Raw genomic sequence first — 26,659 nt, 5'->3', positions numbered from 1 at the left:
CTTTCCAATCCTCCAGTGCTCGCTCCTAAAACTGCATCAGGTTATATGTGGGCGGCTCATCACATGCCAATGCATCAGATGTGCCCGGCATCTGCTCCACCAGCACCCATCCCTGCCCCCGGTGGGGTCTTCTATTCTACACCCAACATTTTACATGAAAATTCAAGTCCTTGCTGCCGCCTTCCCCTGGCCACCCCAAGTACTGTGCCTACACTGCCTAGTGGTAAATACACCCTCACCAGGGGGCACTGCTCCTCCTCCTCAGTGCCAGGCTCAGCACAGCAGGGGGCACTGCTCCTCCTCCTCAGTGCCAGGCTCAGCACAGCACGGGGCACTGCTCCTCCTCCTCAGTGCCAGGCTCAGCACAGCAGGGGGCACTGCTCCTCCTCCTCAGTGCCAGGCTCAGCACAGCAGGGGACACTGCTCCTCCTCCTCAGTGCCAGGCTCAGCACAGCAGGGGGCACTGCTCCTCCTCCTCAGTGCCAGGCTCAGCACAGCAGGGGGCACTGCTCCTCCTCCTCAGTGCCAGGCTCAGCACAGCAGGGGGCACTCCTCCTCCTCCTCAGTGCCAGGCTCAGCACAGCAGGGGACACTGCTCCTCCTCCTCAGTGCCAGGCTCAGCACAGCAGGGGGCACTGCTCCTCCTCCTCAGTGCCAGGCTCAGCACAGCAGGGGGCACTCCTCCTCCTCCTCAGTGCCAGGCTCAGCACGGCAGGGGACACTCCTCCTCCTCCTCAGTGCCAGGCTCAGCACAGCAGGGGACACTCCTCCTCCTCAGTGCCAGGCTCAGCACGGCAGGGGGCACTGCTCCTCCTCCTCAGTGCCAGGCTCAGCACGGCAGGGGGCACTCCTCCTCCTCCTCAGTGCCAGGCTCAGCACGGCAGGGGGCACTCCTCCTCCTCCTCAGTGCCAGGCTCAGCACGGCAGGGGGCACTGCTCCTCCTCCTCAGTGCCAGGCTCAGCACGGCAGGGGGCACTGCTCCTCCTCCTCAGTGCCAGGCTCAGCACGGCAGGGGGCACTGCTCCTCCTCCTCAGTGCCAGGCTCAGCACGGCAGGGGGCACTCCTCCTTCTCCTCAGTGCCAGGCTCAGCACGGCAGGGGGCACTCCTCCTCCTCCTCAGTGCCAGGCTCAGCACGGCAGGGGGCACTCCTCCTCCTCCTCAGTGCCAGGCTCAGCACGGCAGGGGGCACTCCTCCTCCTCCTCCTCAGTGCCAGGCTCAGCACAGCTGGGGGCACTCCTCCTCCTCAGTGCCAGGCTCAGCACAGCAGGGGGCACTCCTCCTCCTCCTCCTCAGTGCCAGGCTCAGCACAGCAGGGGGCACCCCTCCTCCTCCTCAGTGCCAGGCTCAGCACAGCAGGGGGCACTCCTCCTCCTCCTCAGTGCCAGGCTCAGCACAGCTGGGGGCACTCCTCCTCCTCAGTGCCAGGCTCAGCACAGCAGGGGGCACTCCTCCTCCTCCTCCTCAGTGCCAGGCTCAGCACAGCAGGGGGCACCCCTCCTCCTCCTCAGTGCCAGGCTCAGCACAGCAGGGGGCACTCCTCCTCCTCCTCAGTGCCAGGCTCAGCACAGCAGGGGGCACTGCTCCTCCTCAGTGCCAGGCTCAGCACACCAGGGGGCACTCCTCCTCCTCAGTGCCAGGCTCAGCACAGCAGGGGGCACTCTTCTTCTTCCTCCTCTCTCTGTTGATCACTCCCACAGCTGATGTCATCCTCCAGCAGAGGCGGCTGCACAGATCAGTCACAATCTCCAGTCCCTGCAACGTGTCCCGGGCATCTCCAGGGCTGCAGCATGGAGGTAAGTGGCTGCAGGGACCCAAGGTACACAGCCTGGTACAGGGCACCCCCTTATATACACAGCCTGGTACAGGGCACCCCCTTATATACACAGCCTGGTACAGGGCACCCCCTCATATACACAGCCTGGTGCAGGGCACCCCCTTATATACACAGCCTGGTACAGGGAACCTCCATATATACACAGCCTGGTACAGGGCACCCCCTTATATACACAGCCTGGTACAGGGCACCCCCTTATATACACAGCCTGGTACAGGGCACCCCCTTATATACACAGCCTGGTACAGGGCACCCCCTTATATACACAGCCTGGTGCAGGGCACCCCCTTATATACACAGCCTGGTGCAGGGCACCCCCTTATATATACAGCCTGGTGCAATGTACCCCCTTATATATACAGCCTGGTGCAATGTACCCCCTTATATACACCATGCTCTCTCTATATACAGTGTATCCTCTGCTATACACACATCCCCTACTCTCTGCTATACACAATGTAGAGGTTTCTTAGCAGCTACAATGTATCCAAGACATAACATAAACAATAAGTACAATGTATCCTCTACTAGGGACAATGTATACAGGATCCTGCACCACACACCGCATGCTGAGCCCTGCATAATACTATACGTCACACACGCTGTATACACCATATACCCCTCCTCTTACATACATCTGCCCTCCACATGTAGCACATTACAGGCTGCTGATGCAATCGCTGAGATGCCCCATATACCATCCTGTGCCACCATGTGAGGACATACTATAGGGTCCATAGGGTATGGATGTACTGGAGCATGTATATATGTGTATATGTGTTTTGTGGGGGGGGGGCAGTATTGTTTGTTGTGGAGCCTTTGCCTTATAGTCACCCCTGGGTGCGGCAGGTTGGTATCTCAGGCTTGTTACATTACACCCCTACCTGGCACTGCGCAGGTGACATTGTGCGCACTCCATGACCTCCCCTGTCTGGACCTGGGTCACCAGAGGTCTTTCTCTAGCCCAGCCTGGTCACAGGGGTCACAGGATGCCCGGACAGCTGTCAGTCAGGTGACCCCCGGGGTGCAGGTGACATTGGGCAGTGTCACTAGTCCCGGGGTCATCCTCTAGCCCAGCCTGGTCACAGGGGTCACAGGATGCCCGGACAGATGTCAGTCAAGTGACCCCCTGGGTGCAGGTGACATTGGGCAGTCACTAGTCCCGGGGTCATCCTCTAGCCCAGCCTGGTCACAGAAGGTCACAGGATGCCCGGACAGCTGTCAGTCAGGTGACCCCCGGGGTGCAGGTGACATTGGGCAGTGTCACTAGTCCCGGGGTCATCCTCTAGCCCAGCCTGGTCACAGGGGTCACAGGATGCCCGGACAGATGTCAGTCAAGTGACCCCCTGGGTGCAGGTGACATTGGGCAGTCACTAGTCCCGGGGTCATCCTCTAGCCCAGCCTGGTCACAGGGGTCACAGGATGCCCGGACAGCTGTCAGACAGGTGACCCCCTGGGTGCAGGTGACATTGGGCAGAGTCACTAGTCCCGGGGGTCATCCTCTAGTCCAGCCTGGTCACAGAAGGTCACAGGATGCCCGGACAGCTGTCAGACAGGTGACCCCCTGGGTGCAGGTGACATTGGGCAGAGTCACTAGTCCTGGGGTCATCCTCTAGTCCAGCCTGGTCACAGGGGTCACAGGATGCCCGGACAGCTGTCAGACAGGTGACCCCCTGGGTGCAGGTGACATTGGGCAGAGTCACTAGTCCCGGGGGTCATCCTCTAGTCCAGCCTGGTCACAGGGGGTCACAGGATGCCCGGACAGCTGTCAGACAGGTGACCCCCTGGGTGCAGGTGACATTGGGCAGAGTCACTAGTCCCGGGGGTCATCCTCTAGCCCAGCCTGGTCACAGGGGTCACAGGATGCCCGGACAGCTGTCAGACAGGTGACCCCCGGGGTGCAGGTGACATTGGGCAGTGTCACTAGTCCCGGGGATCATCCTCTAGCCCAGCCTGGTCACAGGGGTCACAGGATGCCCGGACAGCTGTGATACAGGTGACCCCCTGGGTGCAGGTGACATTGGGCAGAGTCACTTGTCCTGGGGGTCATCCTCTAGCCCAGCCTCGTCACAGGGGGTCACAGGATGCCCGGACAGCTGTCAGACAGGTGACCCCCTGGGTGCAGGTGACATTGGGCAGAGTCACTAGTCCCGGGGGTCATCCTCTAGTCCAGCCTGGTCACAGAAGGTCACAGGATGCCCGGACAGCTGTCAGACAGGTGACCCCCTGGGTGCAGGTGACATTGGGCAGAGTCACTAGTCCTGGGGTCATCCTCTAGCCCAGCCTGGTCACAGGGGGTCACAGGATGCCCGGACAGCTGTCAGACAGGTGACCCCCTGGGTGCAGGTGACATTGGGCAGAGTCACTAGTCCCGGGGGTCATCCTCTAGCCCAGCCTGGTCACAGGGGGTCACAGGATGCCCGGACAGCTGTCAGACAGGTGACCCCCTGGGTGCAGGTGACATTGGGCAGAGTCACTAGTCCCGGGGGTCATCCTCTAGCCCAGCCTGGTCACCGCACACCACAGGAGCTCTGACCTGACCTGATCAGTGACTGAAAACATTGAAAAGCTTCCAAAAAGTTGGGGGTTGCAGGAATTCCGGCTTCTCATTGGCTCTTTCCAATCCTGCCCAGATAATTGCAGGTGTGAACAGAGCACAACCTGTCATTATCCCAGGACGGCTGCAGGGAAATCACTGAGGTCACCCAGCTCTCCCACACTCCAGAATGTCTGAGCAGTAGTGAGGGGCCCCTGTACCCCCAGAGGTCACAGGTCACATCATGAGTGCAGGCGACTGATAAGATGGGTGACAGTCACAGCCACGATGTGAGGTCCTGCAGATTACAGAAGAGACACCGCGACTACAGCAGGGTATTCCTGTATATAGAGGGAGCACTACCCCCAGCCGCCAGGAGGACTCTCATCATCCACAGCAGATAATTATATATTGTACTACTTCTCCTGTATATATACAGTGCACAGTACTACTTCTCCTGTATATATACAGTGCACAGTACTACTTCTCCTGTATACATACAGTGCACAGTACTACTTCTCCTGTATATATATACAGTGCACAGTACTACTTCTCCTGTATATATACACAGTGCACAGTACTACTTCTCCTGTATATATACAGTGCACAGTACTACTTCTCCTGTATATATACAGTGCACAGTACTACTTCTCCTGTATATATATACAGTGCACAGTACTACTTCTCCTGTATATATACACAGTGCACAGTACTACTTCTCCTGTATATATACAGTGCACAGTACTACTTCTCCTGTATATATATACAGTGCACAGTACTACTTCTCCTGTATATATATACAGTGCACAGTACTACTTCTCCTGTATATATATATACAGTGCACAGTACTACTTCTCCTGTATATATATGCAGTGCACAGTATTACTTCTCCTGTATATATACAGTGCACAGTACTACTTCTCCTGTATATATACAGTGCACAGTACTACTTCTCCTGTATATATACAGTGCACAGTACTACTTCTCCTGTATATATACAGTGCACAGTACTACTTCTCCTGTATATATACAGTGCACAGTACTACTTCTCCTGTATATATACAGTGCACAGTACTACTTCTCCTGTATATATATATACAGTGCACAGTACTACTTCTCCTGTATATATACAGTGCACAGTACTACTTCTCCTGTATATATACAGTGCACAGTACTACTTCTCCGGTATATATATATACAGTGCACAGTACTACTTCTCCTGTATATATACAGTGCACAGTACTACTTCTCCTGTATATATATACAGTGCACAGTACTACTTCTCCTGTATATATACAGTGCACAGTACTACTTCTCCTGTATATATGGGCAGTGCACAGTACTACTTCTCCTGTATATATGCAGTGCACAGTACTACTTCTCCTGTATATATATACAGTGCACAGTACTACTTCTCCTGTATATATGCAGTGCACAGTACTACTTCTCCTGTATATATGGGCAGTGCACAGTACTACTTCTCCTGTATATATATATACAGTGCACAGTACTACTACTCCTGTATATATGGGCAGTGCACAGTACTACTTCTCCTGTATATATATATATACAGTGCACAGTACTACTTCTCCTGTATATATACAGTGCACAGTACTACTTCTCCTGTATATAGACAGTGCACAGTACTACTTCTCCTGTATATATACAGTGCACAGTACTACTTCTCCTGTATATATACAGTGCACAGTACTACTTCTCCTGTATATATGGACAGTGCACAGTACTACTTCTCCTGTATATATGGGCAGTGCACAGTACTACTACTCCTGTATATATGGGCAGTGCACAGTACTACTTCTCCTGTATATATATATACAGTGCACAGTACTACTTCTCCTGTATATATATATACAGTGCACAGTACTACTTCTCCTGTATATATACAGTGCACAGTACTACTTCTCCTGTATATATACAGTGCACAGTACTACTTCTCCTGTATATATACAGTGCACAGTACTACTTCTCCTGTATATATATACAGTGCACAGTACTACTTCTCCTGTATATATATATACAGTGCACAGTACTACTTCTCCTGTATATATATATACAGTGCACAGTACTACTTCTCCTGTATATATATATATATACAGTGCACAGTACTACTTCTCCTGTATATATACAGTGCACAGTACTACTTCTCCTGTATATATATATACAGTGCACAGTACTACTTCTCCTGTATATATACAGTGCACAGTACTACTTCTCCTGTATATATATATACAGTGCACAGTACTACTTCTCCTGTATATATACAGTGCACAGTACTACTTCTCCTGTATATATATACAGTGCACAGTACTACTTCTCCTGTATATATGGGCAGTGCACAGTACTACTTCTCCTGTATATATATACAGTGCACAGTACTACTTCTCCTGTATATACAGTGCACAGTACTACTTCTCCTGTATATATGGACAGTGCACAGTACTACTTCTCCTGTATATATATACAGTGCACAGTACTACTTCTCCTGTATATATACAGTGCACAGTACTACTTCTCCTGTATATATACAGTGCACAGTACTACTTCTCCTGTATATATATATATATATACAGTGCACAGTACTACTTCTCCTGTATATATATATACAGTGCACAGTACTACTTCTCCTGTATATATATACAGTGCACAGTACTACTTCTCCTGTATATATACAGTGCACAGTACTACTTCTCCTGTATATATACAGTGCACAGTACTACTTCTCCTGTATATATATATACAGTGCACAGTACTACTTCTCCTGTATATATACAGTGCACAGTACTACTTCTCCTGTATATATATATACAGTGCACAGTACTACTTCTCCTGTATATATACAGTGCACAGTACTACTTCTCCTGTATATATATACAGTGCACAGTACTACTTCTCCTGTATATATGGGCAGTGCACAGTACTACTTCTCCTGTATATATACAGTGCACAGTACTACTTCTCCTGTATATATACAGTGCACAGTACTACTTCTCCTGTATATATACAGTGCACAGTACTACTTCTCCTGTATATATATACAGTGCACAGTACTACTTCTCCTGTATATATATATACAGTGCACAGTACTACTTCTCCTGTATATATATATACAGTGCACAGTACTACTTCTCCTGTATATATATATATATACAGTGCACAGTACTACTTCTCCTGTATATATACAGTGCACAGTACTACTTCTCCTGTATATATATATACAGTGCACAGTACTACTTCTCCTGTATATATACAGTGCACAGTACTACTTCTCCTGTATATATATATACAGTGCACAGTACTACTTCTCCTGTATATATACAGTGCACAGTACTACTTCTCCTGTATATATATACAGTGCACAGTACTACTTCTCCTGTATATATGGGCAGTGCACAGTACTACTTCTCCTGTATATATATACAGTGCACAGTACTACTTCTCCTGTATATACAGTGCACAGTACTACTTCTCCTGTATATACAGTGCACAGTACTACTTCTCCTGTATATATATACAGTGCACAGTACTACTTCTCCTGTATATATACAGTGCACAGTACTACTTCTCCTGTATATATACAGTGCACAGTACTACTTCTCCTGTATATATATATATATATACAGTGCACAGTACTACTTCTCCTGTATATATACAGTGCACAGTACTACTTCTCCTGTATATACGGGCAGTGCACAGTACTACTTCTCCTGTATATATACAGTGCACAGTACTACTTCTCCTGTATATATATATATATACAGTGCACAGTACTACTTCTCCTGTATATATACAGTGCACAGTACTACTTCTCTTGTGTATATATATATATACAGTGCACAGTACTACTTCTCCTGTATATATACAGTGCACAGTACTACTTCTCCTGTATATATACAGTGCACAGTACTACTTCTCCTGTATATATACAGTGCACAGTACTACTTCTCCTGTATATACGGGCAGTGCACAGTACTACTTCTCCTGTATATATATATACAGTGCACAGTACTACTTCTCCTGTATATATGGGCAGTGCACAGTACTACTTCTCCTGTATATATACAGTGCACAGTACTACTTCTCCTGTATATATATACAGTGCACAGTACTACTTCTCCTGTATATATATATATATACAGTGCACAGTACTACTTCTCCTGTATATATATATATATATACAGTGCACAGTACTACTTCTCCTGTATATATATATACAGTGCACAGTACTACTTCTCCTGTGTATATATACAGTGCACAGTACTACTTCTCCTGTATATATATATACAGTGCACAGTACTACTTCTCCTGTATATATATATATATATATATATATATACAGTGCACAGTACTACTTCTCCTGTATATATATACAGTGCACAGTACTACTTCTCCTGTATATATATACAGTGCACAGTACTACTTCTCCTGTGTATATATATACAGTGCACAGTACTACTTCTCCTGTGTATATATACAGTGCACAGTACTACTTCTCCTGTATATATATATATACAGTGCACAGTACTACTTCTCCTGTATATATACAGTGCACAGTACTACTTCTCCTGTATATATATACAGTGCACAGTACTACTTCTCCTGTATATATATACAGTGCACAGTACTACTTCTCCTGTATATATACAGTGCACAGTACTACTTCTCCTGTATATATACAGTGCACAGTACTACTTCTCCTGTATATATATACCGTGCACAGTACTACTTCTCCTGTATATATATACAGTGCACAGTACTACTTCTCCTGTATATATACAGTGCACAGTACTACTTCTCCTGTATATATACAGTGCACAGTACTACTTCTACTGTATATATACAGTGCACAGTACTACTTCTTCTGTATATATATATACAGTGCACAGTACTACTTCTCCTGTATATATATACAGTGCACAGTACTACTTCTCCTGTATATATACAGTGCACAGTACTACTTCTCCTGTATATATACAGTGCACAGTACTACTTCTCCTGTATATATATACAGTGCACAGTACTACTTCTCCTGTATATATACAGTGCACAGTACTACTTCTCCTGTATATATATACCGTGCACAGTACTACTTCTCCTGTATATATATACAGTGCACAGTACTACTTCTCCTGTATATATACAGTGCACAGTACTACTTCTCCTGTATATATACAGTGCACAGTACTACTTCTACTGTATATATACAGTGCACAGTACTACTTCTTCTGTATATATATATACAGTGCACAGTACTACTTCTCCTGTATATATATACAGTGCACAGTACTACTTCTCCTGTATATATACAGTGCACAGTACTACTTCTCCTGTATATATACAGTGCACAGTACTACTTCTCCTGTATATATACAGTGCACAGTACTACTTCTCCTGTATATATACAGTGCACAGTACTACTTCTCCTGTATATATACAGTGCACAGTACTACTTCTCCTGTATATATACAGTGCACAGTACTACTTCTCCTGTATATATACAGTGCACCGTACTACTTCTCCTGTATATATACAGTGCACAGTACTACTTCTCCTGTATATATACAGTGCACAGTACTACTTCTCCTGTATATATATACAGTGCACAGTACTACTTCTCCTGTATATATATACAGTGCACAGTACTACTTCTCCTGTATATATATACAGTGCTACTTCTCCTGTATATATATACAGTGCACAGTACTACTTCTCCTGTATATATACAGTGCACAGTACTACTTCTCCTGTATATATACAGTGCACAGTACTACTTCTCCTGTATATATACAGTGCACAGTACTACTTCTCCTGTATATATACAGTGCACAGTACTACTTCTCCTGTATATATATACAGTGCACAGTACTACTTCTCCTGTATATATATATACAGTGCACAGTACTACTTCTCCTGTATATATATATACAGTGCACAGTACTACTTCTCCTGTATATATATATACAGTGCACAGTACTACTTCTCCTGTATATATATACAGTGCACAGTACTACTTCTCCTGTATATATATAAAGTGCACAGTACTACTTCTCCTGTATATATATATACAGTGCACAGTACTACTTCTCCTGTATATATGGACAGTGCACAGTACTACTTCTCCTGTATATATACAGTGCACAGTACTACTTCTCCTGTATATATACAGTGCACAGTACTACTTCTCCTGTATATATATACAGTGCACAGTACTACTTCTCCTGTATATATATATACAGTGCACAGTACTACTTCTCCTGTATATATATACAGTGCACAGTACTACTTCTCCTGTATATATACAGTGCACAGTACTACTTCTCCTGTATATATACAGTGCACAGTACTACTTCTCCTGTATATATATATACAGTGCACAGTACTACTTCTCCTGTATATATACAGTGCACAGTACTACTTCTACTGTATATATACAGTGCACAGTACTACTTCTCCTGTATATATACAGTGCACAGTACTACTTCTCCTGTATATATACAGTGCACAGTACTACTTCTCCTGTATATATACAGTGCACAGTACTACTTCTCCTGTATATATATACAGTGCACAGTACTACTTCTCCTGTATATATATATACAGTGCACAGTACTACTTCTCCTGTATATATATACAGTGCACAGTACTACTTCTCCTGTATATATACAGTGCACAGTACTACTTCTCCTGTGTGTGTATATATATATATATATATATACAGTGCACAGTACTACTTCTCCTGTATATATATATACAGTGCACAGTACTACTTCTCCTGTATATATATATACAGTGCACAGTACTACTTCTCCTGTATATATATATACAGTGCACAGTACTACTTCTCCTGTATATATACATACAGTGCACAGTACTACTTCTCCTGTATATATATATACAGTGCACAGTACTACTTCTCCTGTATATATACATACAGTGCACAGTACTACTTCCCTTACTCAGCCTGGTGCACAGTACTACTTCCCTTGCTCGGGCTGGTGCACAGTACTACTTCCCTTACTCAGCCTGGTGCACAGTACTACTCCCCTTGCTCGGGATGGTGCACAGTACTACTTCCCTTGCTCGGGCTGGTGCACAGTACTACTTCCCTTGCTCGGGCTGGTGCACAGTACTACTTCCCTTGCTCGGGCTGGTGCACAGTACTACTTCCCTTGCTCGCGCTGGTGCACAGTACTACTTCCCTTGCTCGGGCTGGTGCACAGTACTACTTCCCTTGCTCAGGCTGGTGCACAGTACTACTTCCCTTGCTCGGGCTGGTGCACAGTACTACTCCCCTTGCTCGGGCTGGTGCACAGTACTACTTCCCTTGCTCAGGCTGGTGCACAGTACTACTTCCCTTGCTCGGGCTGGTGCACAGTACTACTCCCCTTGCTCGGGCTGGTGCACAGTACTACTTCCCTTGCTCGGGATGGTGCACAGTACTACTCCCCATGCTCGGGCTGGTGCACAGTACTACTCCCCTTGTTCGGGCTGGTGCACAGTACTACTTCTCGTGCTCAGGCTGGTGCACAGTACTACTTCCCTTGCTCGGGCTGGTGCACAGTACTACTCCCCTTGCTCGGGCTGGTGCACAGTACTACTTCCCTTGCTCAGGCTGGTGCACAGTACTACTTCCCTTGCTCGGGCTGGTGCACAGTACTACTCCCCTTGCTCGGGCTGGTGCACAGTACTACTTCCCTTGCTCGGGCTGGTGCACAGTACTACTCCCCTTGCTCGGGCTGGTGCACAGTACTACTTCCCTTGCTCAGGCTGGTGCACAGTACTACTTCCCTTGCTCGGGCTGGTGCACAGTACTACTCCCCTTGCTCGGGCTGGTGCACAGTACTACTTCCCTTGCTCGGGATGGTGCACAGTACTACTCCCCATGCTCGGGCTGGTGCACAGTACTACTCCCCTTGTTCGGGCTGGTGCACAGTACTACTTCTCGTGCTCGGGCTGGTGCACAGTACTACTTCCCTTGCTCGGGATGGTGCACAGTACTACTCCCCATGCCCGGGCTGGTGCACAGTACTACTTCCCTTGCTCGGGCTGGTGCACAGTACTACTTCCCTTGCCCGGCTGGTTCTGGCTCTGATCCGCACAGATGTTTCTCCCCTTGTCAGATTTGTGTAATTTATGTTAGGAAGGGGCGGGGCCTCAGAGGGTTGCGCACTTTCAGCTGCTGTGATTGGACGGTGGGTGTGGGGAGTTCCCCCATAGTTTACGTGTCTTGTCTTGCTGAGATGTGGGGCCCGGATGGCTGCAGGTGCTGATGGGGGGTCGCTGGGCCCCGCTCTGCCCTTTGATCTTTGGGGTCTCAGCTGTTGGGGGTCACAGCTTTTACTATGTTGAACTTCATTCCTGTGTAACTTGACATTCAGCAGCTGCAGCCCCTCCTCCTCCTCATGTTAGACCCCCCAGTGTCCCCCGGGGGCCCGAGTAGCCGAGCGTGAAGGAGGGAACAAAACTAATTATTTCAAGACCAATACAATATTCCTGCACTGATACATTGTAACTTTTCTTGGAAACATTTATCATTTATCTGTACAAAACATTTTATTAGGACTTTTTATTGTCTATTATTATACAGAGCCCCAGATTACACAAAATACAGGGGGGGGGGGGATAATGTATACATAGTATACAAAAAGTTCCTGAGCTCCTCCTAGTGGTGATGTATAATGTGTATGTAGTGATCTCCCCCTAGTGGTGGTGTATAATGTGTATGTAGTGATCTCCCCCTAGTGGTGGTGTATAATGTGTATGTAGTGATCTCCCCCTAGTGGTGGTGTATAATGTGTATGTAGTGATCTCCTCCTAGTGGTGGTGTATAATGTGTATGTAGTGATCTCCCCCTAGTGGTGGTGTATAATGTGTATGTAGTGATCTCCTCCTAGTGGTGGTGTATAATGTGTATGTAGTGATCTCCCCCTAGTGGTGGTGTATAATCTGTATGTAGTGAGCTCCCCCTAGTGGTGGTGTATAATGTGTATGTAGTGATCTCCCCCTAGTGGTGGTGTATAATCTGTATGTAGTGATCTCCCCCTAGTGGTGATGTATAATGTGTATGTAGTGAGCTCCCCCTAGTGGTGGTGTATAATCTGTATGTAGTGATCTCCCCCTAGTGGTGGTGTATAATCTGTATGTAGTGATCTCCCCCTAGTGGTGATGTATAATGTGTATGTAGTGATCTCCTCCTAGTGGTGGTGTATAATGTGTATGTAGTGATCTCCCCCTAGTGGTGGTGTATAATGTGTATGTAGTTATCTCCCCCTAGTGGTGGTGTATAATGTGTATGTAGTGATCTCCCCCTAGTGGTGGTGTATAATCTGTATGTAGTGATCTCCTCCTAGTGGTGGTGTATAATGTGTATGTAGTGATCTCCTCCTAGTGGTGGTGTATAATGTGTATGTAGTGATCTCCCCCTAGTGGTGGTGTATAATCTGTATGTAGTGATCTCCTCCTTGTGGTGGTGTATAATGTGTATGTAGTGATCTCCCCCTAGTGGTGGTGTATAATGTGTATGTAGTGATCTCCCCCTAGTGGTGGTGTATAATGTGTATGTAGTGATCTCCCCCTAGTGGTGGTGTATAATGTGTATGTAGTGATCTCCCCCTAGTGGTAATGTATAATGTGTATGTAGTGATCTCCTCCTAGTGGTGGTGTATAATGTGTATGTAGTGATCTCCTCCTAGTGGTGGTGTATAATGTGTATGTAGTGATCTCCCCCTAGTGGTGATGTATAATGTGTATGTAGTGATCTCCTCCTAGTGGTGGTGTATAATGTGTATGTAGTGATCTCCCCCTAGTGGTGATGTATAATGTGTATGTAGTGATCTCCCCCTAGTGGTGGTGTATAATCTGTATGTAGTGATCTCCTCCTAGTGGTGGTGTATAATCTGTATGTAGTGATCTCCTCCTAGTGGTGGTATATAATGTGTATGTAGTGAGCTCCCGCTAGTGGTGGTGTATAATGTGTATGTAGTGATCTCCCCCTAGTGGTGGTGTATAATGTGTATGTAGTGAGCTCCTCCTAGTGGTGGTGTATAATGTGTATGTAGTGATCTCCCCCTAGTGGTGGTGTATAATGTGTATGTAGTGATCTCCTCCTAGTGGTGGTGTATAATGTGTATGTAGTGATCTCCTCCTAGTGGTGGTGTATAATGTGTATGTAGTGATCTCCCCCTAGTGGTGGTGTATAATGTGTATGTAGTGATCTCCCTCTAGTGGTGGTGTATAATCTGTATGTAGTGATCTCCCCCTAGTGGTGGTGTATAATGTGTATGTAGTGAGCTCCTCCTAGTGGTGGTGTATAATGTGTATGTAGTGATCTCCCCCTAGTGGTGGTGTATAATGTGTATGTAGTGATCTCCCCCTAGTGGTGGTGTATAATGTGTATGTAGTGATCTCCTCCTAGTGGTGGTGTATAATGTGTATGTCGTGATCTCATCCTAGTGGTGGTGTATAATGTGTATGTAGTGATCTCCCCCTAGTGGTGGTGTATAATGTGTATGTAGTGATTTCCCCCTAGTGGTGGTGTATAATGTGTATGTAGTGATCTCCCCCTAGTGGTGGTGTATAATGTGTATGTAGTGATCTCCTCCTAGTGGTGATGTATAATCTGTATGTAGTGATCTCCTCCTAGTGGTGGTGTATAATCTGTATGTAGTGATCTCCCCCTAGTGGTGGTGTATAATGTGTATGTAGTGATCTCCCCCTAGTGGTGGTGTATAATGTGTATGTAGTGATCTCCTCCTAGTGGTGGTGTATAATGTGTACGTAGTGATCTCCCCCTAGTGGTGGTGTATAATGTGTATGTAGTGATCTCCTCCTAGTGGTGGTGTATAATGTGTATGTAGTGATCTCCTCCTAGTGGTGGTGTATAATGTGTATGTAGTGATCTCCCCCTAGTGGTGGTGTATAATGTGTATGTAGTGATCTCCCCCTAGTGGTGGTGTATAATGTGTATGTAGTGAGCTCCCCCTAGTGGTGGTGTATAATGTGTATGTAGTGATCTCCTCCTAGTGGTGGTGTATAATGTGTATGTAGTGATCTCCTCCTAGTGGTGGTGTATAATGTGTATGTAGTGATCTCCTCCTAGTGGTGGTGTATAATGTGTATGTAGTGATCTCCTCCTAGTGGTGGTGTATAATGTGTATGTAGTGATCTCCCCCTAGTGGTGGTGTATAATCTGTATGTAGTGATCTCCCCCTAGTGGTGGTGTATAATGTGTATGTAGTGATCTCCTCCTAGTGGTGATGTATAATCTGTATGTAGTGATCTCCTCCTAGTGGTGGTGTATAATGTGTATGTAGTGATCTCCCCCTAGTGGTGGTGTATAATCTGTATGTAGTGAGCTCCCCCTAGTGGTGGTGTATAATGTGTATGTAGTGATCTCCTCCTAGTGGTGATGTATAATCTGTATGTAGTGATCTCCTCCTAGTGGTGGTGTATAATGTGTATGTAGTGATCTCCCCCTAGTGGTGGTGTATAATCTGTATGTAGTGATCTCCCCCTAGTGGTGGTGTATAATGTGTATGTAGTGATCTCCCCCTAGTGGTGGTGTATAATGTGTATGTAGTGAGCTCCCCCTAGTGGTGGTGTATAATGTGTATGTAGTGAGCTCCTCCTAGTGGTGGTGTATAATGTGTATGTAGTGATCTCCTCCTAGTGGTGGTGTATAATGTGTATGTAGTGATCTCCCCCTAGTGGTGGTGTATAATGTGTATGTAGTGATCTCCCCCTAGTGGTGGTGTATAATGTGTATGTAGTGATCTCCTCCTAGAGGTGGTGTATAACCTGTATGCAGTGATCTCCTCCTAGTGGTGGTGTATAATGTGTATGTAGTGAACTCCCCCTAGTGGTGGTGTATAATATGTATGTAGTGATCTCCTCCTAGTGGTGGTGTATAATCTGTATGTAGTGATCTCCCCCTAGTGGTGGTGTATAATGTGTATGTAGTGATCTCCCCCTAGTGGAGGTGTATAATCTGTATGTAGTGATCTCCTCCTAGTGGTGGTGTATAATGTGTATGCAGTGATCTCCTCCTAGTGGTGGTGTATAATATGTATGTAGTGAGCTCCCCCTAGTGGTGGTGTATAATGTGTATGTAGTGATCTCCCCCTAGTGGTGGTGTATAATGTGTATGTAGTGATCTCCTCCTAGTGGTGGTGTATAATGTGTATGTAGTGATCTCCCCCTAGTGGTGCTGTATAATGTGTATGTAGTGATCTCCCCCTAGTGGTGGTGTATAATGTGTAAGTAGTGATGTCCTCCTAGTGGTGGTGTATAATGTGTATGTAGTGATCTCCCCCTAGTGGTGGTGTATAATATGTATGTAGTGATCTCCCCCTAGTGGTGGTGTATAATATGTATGTAGTGATCTCCCCCTAGTGGTGGTGTACAATCTGTATGTAGTGATCTCCCCCTAGTGGTGGTGTATAATCTGTATGTAGTGATCTCCCCCTAGTGGTGGTGTATAATCTGTATGTAGTGATCTCCTCCTAGTGGTGGTGTATAATCTGTATGTAGTGATCTCCCCCTAGTGGTGGTGTATAATGTGTATGTAGTGAGCTCCTCCTAGTGGTGGTGTATAATCTGTATGTAGTGATCTCCTCCTAGTGGTGGTGTATAATCTGTATGTAGTGATCTCCCCCTAGTGGTGGTGTATAATGTGTATGTAGTGATCTCCTCCTAGTGGTGGTGTATAATGTGTATGTAGTGATCTCCTCCTAGTGGTGGTGTATAATCTGTATGTAGTGATCTCCCCCTAGTGGTGGTGTATAATGTGTATGTAGTGATCTCCTCCTAGTGGTGGTGTATAATGTGTATGTAGTGATCTCCCCCTAGTGGTGGTGTATAATGTGTATGTAGTGATCTCCTCCTAGTGGTGGTGTATAATGTGTATGTAGTGATCTCCCCCTAGTGGTGGTGTATAATCTGTATGTAGTGATCTCCTCCTAGTGGTGGTGTATGTAATGATCTCCCCCTAGTGGTGGTGTATAATGTGTATGTAGTGATCTCCTCCTAGAGGTGGTGTATAATCTGTATGCAGTGATCTCCTCCTAGTGGTGGTGTATAATGTGTATGTAGTGAACTCCCCCTAGTGGTGGTGTATAATATGTATGTAGTGATCTCCTCCTAGTGGTGGTGTATAATCTGTATGTAGTGATCTCCCCCTAGTGGTGGTGTATAATCTGTATGTAGTGAGCTCCTCCTAGTGGTGGTGTATAATCTGTATGTAGTGATCTCCCCCTAGTGGTGGTGTATAATGTGTATGTAGTGATCTCCTCCTAGTGGTGGTGTATAATCTGTATGTAGTGATCTCCTTCTAGTGGTGGTGTATAATCTGTATGTAGTGAGCTCCCCCTAGTGGTGGTGTATAATCTGTATGCAGTGATCTCCCCCTAGTGGTGGTGTATAATGTGTATGTAGTGATCTCCCCCTAGTGGTTGTGTATAATGTGTATGTAGTGATCTCCCCCTAGTGGTGGTGTATAATGTGTATGTAGTGATCTCCTCCTAGTGGTGGTGTATAATCTGTATGTAGTGATCTCCCCCTAGTGGTGGTGTATAATGTGTATGTAGTGATCTCCCCTAGTGGTGGTGTATAATGTGTATGTAGTGATCTCCTCCTAGTGGTGGGGTATAATGTGTATGTAGTGATCTCCTCCTAGTGGTGGTGTATAATGTGTATGTAGTGATCTCCTCCTAGTGGTGGTGTATAATGTGTATGTAGTGATCTCCCCCTAGTGGTTGTGTATAATGTGTATGTAGTGATCTCCCCCTAGTGGTGGTGTATAATGTGTATGTAGTGATCTCCTCCTAGTGGTGGTGTATAATCTGTATGTAGTGATCTCATCCTAGTGGTGGTGTATAATGTGTATGTAGTGATCTCCTCCTAGTGGTGGTGTATGTAGTGATCTCCCCCTAGTGGTGGTGTATAATGTGTATGTAGTGATCTCCTCCTAGTGGTGGTGTATAATGTGTATGTAGTGAGCTCCCCCTAGTGGTGGTGTATAATGTGTATGTAGTGATCTCCTCCTAGTGGTGGTGTATAATGTGTATGTAGTGATCTCCTCCTAGTGGTGGTGTATAATGTGTATGTAGTGAGCTCCCCCTAGTGGTGGTGTATAATGTGTATGTAGTGAGCTCCCCCTAGTGGTGGTGTATAATGTGTATGTAGTGAGCTCCCCCTAGTGGTGATGTATAATCTGTATGTAGTGAGCTCCCCCTAGTGGTGGTGTATAATGTGTATGTAGTGATCTCCCCCTAGTGGTGGTGTATAATGTGTATGTAGTGATCTCCCCCTAGTGGTGGTGTATAATCTGTATGTAGTGATCTCCTCCTAGTGGTGGTGTATAATGTGTATGTAGTGATCTCCTCCTAGTGGTGGTGTATAATCTGTATGTAGTGAGCTCCCCCTAGTGGTGGTGTATAATCTGTATGTAGTGATCTCCCCCTAGTGGTGGTGTATAATCTGTATGTAGTGAGCTCCCCCTAGTGGTGGTGTATAATCTGTATGTAGTGAGCTCCCCCTAGTGGTGGTGTATAATCTGTATGTAGTGAGCTCCCCCTAGTGGTGGTGTATAATCTGTATGTAGTGATCTCCTCCTAGTGGTGGTGTATAATCTGTATGTAGTGAGCTCCCCCTAGTGGTGGTGTATAATCTGTATGTAGTGATCTCCCCCTAGTGGTGGTGTATAATGTGTATGTAGTGATCTCCTCCTAGTGGTGGTGTATAATGTGTATGTAGTGATCTCCTCCTAGTGGTGGTGTATAATCTGTATGTAGTGATCTCCCCCTAGTGGTGGTGTATAATGTGTATGTAGTGATCTCCTCCTAGTGGTGGTGTATAATGTGTATGTAGTGATCTCCTCCTAGTGGTGGTGTATAATGTGTATGTAGTGATCTCCCCCTAGTGGTGGTGTATAATCTGTATGTAGTGATCTCCTCCTAGTGGTGGTGTATAATGTGTATGTAGTGATCTCCCCCTAGTGGTGGTGTATAATCTGTATGTAGTAATCTCCTCCTAGTGGTGGTGTATAATGTGTATGTAGTGAGCTCCTCCTAGTGGTGGTGTATAATCTGTATGTAGTGATCTCCCCCTAGTGGTGGTGTATAATGTGTATGTAGTGATCTCCTCCTAGTGGTGGTGTATAATGTGTATGTAGTGATCTCCCCCTAGTGGTGGTGTATAATCTGTATGTAGTGATCTCCCCCTAGTGGTGGTGTATAATGTGTATGTAGTGATCTCCCCCTAGTGGTGGTGTATAATGTGTATGTAGTGATCTCCCCCTAGTGGTGGTGTATAATGTGTATGTAGTGATCTCCCCCTAGTGGTGGTGTATAATGTGTATGTAGTGATCTCCCCCTAGTGGTGGTGTATAATGTGTATGTAGTGATCTCCCCCTAGTGGTGGTGTATAATGTGTATGTAGTGATCTCCCCCTAGTGGTGGTGTATAATCTGTATGTAGTGAGCTCCCCCTAGTGGTGGTGTATAATCTGTATGTAGTGATCTCCTCCTAGTGGTGGTGTATAATGTGTATGTAGTGATCTCCCCCTAGTGGTGGTGTATAATGTGTATGTAGTGATCTCATCCTAGTGGTGGTGTATAATGTGTATGTAGTGATCTCCCCCTAGTGGTGGTGTATAATGTGTATGTAGTGATCTCCCCCTAGTGGTGGTGTATAATGTGTATGTAGTGATCTCCCCCTAGTGGTGGTGTATAATCTGTATGTAGTGAGCTCCCCCTAGTGGTGGTGTATAATGTGTATGCAGTGATCTCCTCTTAGTGGTGGTGTATAATGTGTATGTAGTGATCTCCCCCTAGTGGTGGTGTATAATGTGTATGTAGTGATCTCCCCCTAGTGGTGGTGTATAATGTGTATGTAGTGATCTCCTCCTAGTGGTGGTGTATAATGTGTATGTAGTGATCTCCCCCTAGTGGTGGTGTATAATGTGTATGTAGTGAGCTCCCCCTAGTGGTGGTGTATAATGTGTATGTAGTGAGCTCCTCCTAGTGGTGGTGTATAATGTGTATGCAGTGATCTCCCCCTAGTGGTGATGTATAATGTGTATGTAGTGAGCTCCCCCTAGTGGTGGTGTATAATGTGTATGTAGTGATCTCCTCCTAGTGGTGGTGTATAATCTGTATGTAGTGATCTCCCTCTAGTGGTGGTGTATAATGTGTATGTAGTGATCTCCCCCTAGTGGTGGTGTATAATGTGTATGTAGTGATCTCCTCCTAGTGGTGGTGTATAATGTGTATGTAGTGATCTCCCCCTAGTGGTGGTGTATAATCTGTATGTAGTGATCTCCCCCTAGTGGTGGTGTATAATCTGTATGTAGTGATCTCCCCCTAGTGGTGGTGTATAATGTGTATGTAGTGATCTCCCCCTAGTGGTGGTGTATAATGTGTATGTAGTGAGCTCCTCCTAGTGGTGGTGTATAATGTGTATGTAGTGATCTCCCCCTAGTGGTGGTGTATAATGTGTATGTAGTGATCTCCCCCTAGTGGTGGTGTATAATGTGTATGTAGTGATCTCCCCCTAGTGGTGGTGTATAATCTGTATGTAGTGATCTCCCCCTAGTGGTGGTGTATAATGTGTATGTAGTGATCTCCCCCTAGTGGTGGTGTATAATCTGTATGTAGTGATCTCCCCCTAGTGGTGGTGTATAATGTGTATGTAGTGATCTCCTCCTAGTGGTGGTGTATAATGTGTATGTAGTGAGCTCCCCCTAGTGGTGGTGTATAATGTGTATGTAGTGAACTCCTCCTAGTGGTGGTGTATAATGTGTATGTAGTGATCTCCCCCTAGTGGTGGTGTATAATGTGTATGTAGTGATCTCCCCCTAGTGGTGGTGTATAATCTGTATGTAGTGATCTCCTCCTAGTGGTGGTGTATAATGTGTATGTAGTGATCTCCCCCTAGTGGTGGTGTATAATGTGTATGTAGTGACCTCCTCCTAGTGGTTGTGTATAATGTGTATGTAGTGATCTCCTCCTAGTGGTGGTGTATAATGTGTATGTAGTGATCTCCCCCTAGTGGTGGTGTATAATGTGTATGTAGTGATCTCCTCCTAGTGGTGGTGTATAATGTGTATGTAGTGAGCTCCTCCTAGTGGTGGTGTATAATGTGTATGTAGTGATCTCCCCCTAGTGGTGGTGTATAATCTGTATGTAGGGAGCTCCCCCTAGTGGTGGTGTATAATGTGTATGTAGTGATCTCCCCCTAGTGGTGGTGTATAATCTGTATGTAGTGATCTCCTCCTAGTGGTGGTGTATAATGTGTATGTAGTGATCTCCCCCTAGTGGTGGTGTATAATGTGTATGTAGTGATCTCCCCCTAGTGGTGGTGTATAATGTGTATGTAGTGATCTCCCCCTAGTGGTGGTGTATAATGTGTATGCAGTGATCTCCTCCTAGTGGTGGTGTATAATGTGTATGTAGTGACCTCCCCCTAGTGGTGGTGTATAATGTGTATGTAGTGATCTCCCCCTAGTGGTGGTGTATAATCTGTATGTAGTGATCTCCCCCTAGTGGTGGTGTATAATGTGTATGTAGTGATCTCCTCCTAGTGGTGGTGTATAATCTGTATGTAGTGATCTCCTCCTAGTGGTGGTGTATAATGTGTATGTAGTGAGCTCCCCCTAGTGGTGGTGTATAATGTGTATGTAGTGTTCTCCTCCTAGTGGTGGTGTATAATGTGTATGTAGTGATCTCCCCCTAGTGGTGATGTATAATCTGTATGTAGTGATCTCCCCCTAGTGGTGGTGTATAATGTGTATGTAGTGATCTCCTCCTAGTGGTGGTGTATAATGTGTATGTAGTGATCTCCTCCTAGTGGTGGTGTATAATGTGTATGTAGTGATCTCCTCCTAGTGGTGGTGTATAATCTGTATGTAGTGATCTCCTCCTAGTGGTGGTGTATAATGTGTATGTAGTGATCTCCCCCTAGTGGTGGTGTATAATGTGTATGTAGTGATCTCCCCCTAGTGGTGATGTATAATGTGTATGTAGTGATCTCCCCCTAGTGGTGGTGTATAATGTGTATGTAGTGATCTCCTCCTAGTGGTGGTGTATAATGTGTATGTAGTGATCTCCCCCTAGTGGTGGTGTATAATGTGTATGTAGTGATCTCCCCCTAGTGGTGGTGTATAATCTGTATGTAGTGATCTCCCCCTAGTGGTGATGTATAATGTGTATGTAGTGATCTCCCCCTAGTGGTGGTGTATAATGTGTATGTAGTGATCTCCCCCTAGTGGTGGTGTATAATCTGTATGTAGTGATCTCCCCCTAGTGGTGGTGTATAATGTGTATGTAGTGATCTCCCCCTAGTGGTGGTGTATAATCTGTATGTAGTGATCTCCCCTTAGTGGTGGTGTATAATGTGTATGTAGTGATCTCCCCCTAGTGGTGGTGTATAATCTGTATGTAGTGATCTCCCCCTAGTGGTGGTGTATAATGTGTATGTAGTGATCTCCTCCTAGTGGTGGTGTATAATGTGTATGTAGTGATCTCCCCCTAGTGGTGGTGTATAATCTGTATGTAGTGATCTCCTCCTAGTGGTGGTGTATAATCTGTATGTAGTGATCTCCTCCTAGTGGTGGTGTATAATCTGTATGTAGTGATCTCCTCCTAGTGGTGGTGTATAATCTGTATGTAGTGATCTCCTCCTAGTGGTGGTGTATAATGTGTATGTAGTGATCTCCCCCTAGTGGTGGTGTATAATCTGTATGTAGTGATCTCCTCCTAGTGGTGGTGTATAATGTGTATGTAGTGATCTCCTCCTAGTGGTGGTGTATAATGTGTATGTAGTGATCTCCTCCTAGTGGTGGTGTATAATGTGTATGTAGTGATCTCCCCCTAGTGGTGGTGTATAATGTGTATGTAGTGATCTCCCCCTAGTGGTGGTGTATAATCTGTATGTAGTGATCTCCCCCTAGTGGTGGTGTATAATGTGTATGTAGTGAGCTCCCCCTAGTGGTGGTGTATAATCTGTATGTAGTGATCTCCCCCTAGTGGTGGTGTATAATCTGTATGTATGCCGGGTGTAAGTATCACACTCAGATTCGGCAGTACTCGATGTTTCCTGAAAATTGATCTCTGACCTTGCACAGAAATCTTATCCTTTAGGGTCTGAGGTCTTATTTTTCAGTATCCGTCCACCCCTTTCCCCTCTGACTTGTGGTATGGTCCAGGCTCATCTTTCATGGCCGACCCTCAAACTGCTGAGTCCTGCACTGCCACATCTAGGGGGTCTCACAGCAGCAAGTGATCACTATACTACTACTACCATCATCATTTCTACGAGTATAACTAGTACTCCTATCATCACTATCACCATGAATGCTTAAACATTGCTACAAAATCCAGTGACAACTATTACAACTCCTCCTCCTCCGATACGACTACTCGCAGTTCTAGTTGTGTTGTCTCGCTGACATCCGTTCCTGTGTGTCGGTGCATTATTAGGTTGTTACTTCCTCTTCTGTCGGCCACAAACGTCTTTCTGAGGTCACTGACCGTACACGTGGCACCTGCTCCGCTCGTGGGGGACACGTGGGGGATACATTGTATCTTCTGTCTTCTTATTGCATTTCAGAAACTTCCATCTTGAAGGGACCCAGAACTTCTTTCTTTTGATTTTTTATTTTTGGTACAACATAGAAGACATGAAGACTGGGTGTACAGTGCACATTCCCCACATCCCACACTGCGCTCCTACCACCTGTGTCATCTCCACACTGCGCTCCTACCACCTGTGTCATCTCCACACTGCGCTCCTACCCCCTGCGTCATCTCCACACTGCGCTCCTACCCCCTGCGTCATCTCCACACTGCGCTCCTACCCCCTGCGTCATCTCCACACTGCGCTCCTACCCCCTGCGTCATCTCCTCACTGGGCTCCTACCCCCTGCGTCATCTCCACACTGCGCTCCTACCCCCTGCGTCATCTCCACACTGCGCTCCTACCCCCTGCGTCATCTCCACACTGCGCTCCTACCCCCTGCGTCATCTCCACACTGCGCTCCTACCCCCTGCGTCATCTCCACACTGCGCTCCTACCCCCTGCGTCATCTCCACACTGCGCTCCTACCCCCTGCGTCATCTCCACACTGCGCTCCTACCCCCTGCGTCATCTCCACACTGCGCTCCTACCCCCTGCGTCATCTCCACACTGCGCTCCTACCCCCTGCGTCATCTCCACACTGCGCTCCTACCCCCTGCGTCATCTCCACACTGCGCTCCTACCCCCTGCGTCATCTCCACACTGCGCTCCTACCCCCTGCGTCATCTCCACACTGCGCTCCTACCCCCTGCGTCATCTCCACACTGCGCTCCTACCCCCTGCGTCATCTCCACACTGCGCTCCTTCCTCCTGCGTCATCTCCACACTGCGCTCCTACCCCCTGCGTCATCTCCTCACTGCGCTCCTACCCCCTGCGTCATCTCCTCACTGGGCTCCTACCCCCTGCGTCATCTACACACTGCGCTCCTACCCCCTGCGTCATCTCCACACTGCGCTCCCGATTACATAGTATAGGATATGAAGGTGTCTACAGGGGGAGCAACGCCATATATGGCCACCATGTGACATCTATCTTCAGTGTCCAGCAGGTTTCCCCTCTGCAGCCTCTGGGATGGAGGCTGGAGACTTGTCACAGAGATGGAGGCTGGAGACTTGTCACAGAGATGGAGGCCGGAGACTTGTCATAGAGATGGAGGCTGGAGACTTGTCACAGAGATGGAGGCTGGAGACTTGTCACAGAGATGGAGGCTGGAGACTTGTCACAGAGATGGAGGCTGGAGACTTGTCACAGAGATGGAGGCCGGAGACTTGTCACATAGATGGAGGCCGGAGACTTGTCACAGAGATGGAGGCCGGAGACTTGTCACATAGATGGAGGCCGGAGACTTGTCACATAGATGGAGGCCGGAGACTTGTCACATAGATGGAGGCCGGAGACTTGTCACAGAGATGGAGGCCGGAGACTTGTCACAGAGATGGAGGCCGGAGACTTGTCACAGAGATGGAGGCCGGAGACTTGTCACAGAGATGGAGGCCGGAGACTTGTCACAGAGATGGAGGCTGGAGACTTGTCACAGAGATGGAGGCCGGAGACTTGTCACAGAGATGGAGGCCGGAGACTTGTCACAGAGATGGAGGCCGGAGACTTGTCACAGAGATGGAGGCCGGAGACTTGTCACATAGATGGAGGCCGGAGACTTGTCACAGAGATGGAGGCCGGAGACTTGTCACAGAGATGGAGGCCGGAGACTTGTCACAGAGATGGAGGCCGGAGACTTGTCACAGAGATGGAGGCCGGAGACTTGTCACAGAGATGGAGGCTGGAGACTTGTCACAGAGATGGAGGCCGGAGACTTGTCACAGAGATGGAGGCCGGAGACTTGTCACAGAGATGGAGGCCGGAGACTTGTCACAGAGATGGAGGCCGGAGACTTGTCACAGAGATGGAGGCCGGAGACTTGTCACACAGATGGAGGCCGGAGACTTGTCACACGGATGGAGGCCGGAGACTTGCCGCTATGATGTCTCCCATACACTGCCGCAAAGTATATGCAAATCTGACCGTAACGCACTAATTTAGGATCACAGAGATTAGTCATGATGGGAATAAAGCACTTGTGGTGAGATAGAAGCTTCCTATTATCTCCAGCAGCCTCTGTCTGTAAGTGTGTATCTAATCTATCACTCAGAAGTATCAGCAGGATCATAAAGGACATTACAGAGCAGGACTGACCTGTACTAGTGGATATAAAGCACCTGGGGTGAGATAGAAGCTTCCTATTATCTCCAGCAGCCTCTGTCTGTAAGTGTGTATCTAATCTATCACTCAGAAGCATCGGCAGGATCATACAGGACATTACAGAGCAGGACTGACCTGTACTGATGGGAATAAAGCACCTGGGGTGAGATAGAAGCTTCCTATTATCTCCAGCAGCCTCTGCCTGTGTCTCCTCTAGCACTCAGGATCATATAGGACATTATAGAGAAACACTGCCCTGAAGGTGGCAGCACGGTGGCTCAGTGGGTAGCACTTCTGCCTTGCAGCGCTGGGGTCCTGGGTTCAAGTCCCACCCAGGACAACATCTGCAAAGAGTTTGTATGTTCTCTCAGTGTTTGCGTGGGTTTCCTCCGGGTCCTCCGGTTTCCTCCCACACATACTGGCACATAAGTGCTTTATTCCCCTCAGTACAGGTAGGTCCTGCTCTATAATGTCCTATATGATTGTGTGTGCAGTG

At 46.8% G+C, this 26,659-nt stretch overlaps 1 protein-coding gene across 1 annotated transcript in view; it reads left to right on the top strand.

Moving 5' to 3' along the window:
- Positions 1–1,643: 1,643 nt before the first annotated feature.
- Positions 1,644–26,659, top strand: part of BCAT1 (branched chain amino acid transaminase 1) — a 76,960-nt gene continuing 51,944 nt past the window's right edge. The window contains exon 1 of the mRNA XM_072144807.1: positions 1,644–1,797. Within this exon, the coding sequence (XP_072000908.1) occupies positions 1,705–1,797 (93 nt within the window). The 5' untranslated portion in view covers positions 1,644–1,704. The remainder of the gene's footprint in view (positions 1,798–26,659) is intronic.

This window comes from Engystomops pustulosus, chromosome 4 (genome assembly GCF_040894005.1).
Source record: "Engystomops pustulosus chromosome 4, aEngPut4.maternal, whole genome shotgun sequence".
In the NCBI taxonomy this organism is placed as follows: Eukaryota; Metazoa; Chordata; class Amphibia; order Anura; family Leptodactylidae; genus Engystomops; species Engystomops pustulosus.
The sequence above is the reverse complement of the archived record's forward strand: the minus strand, read 5'-3'. Positions and strand labels throughout refer to the sequence as shown.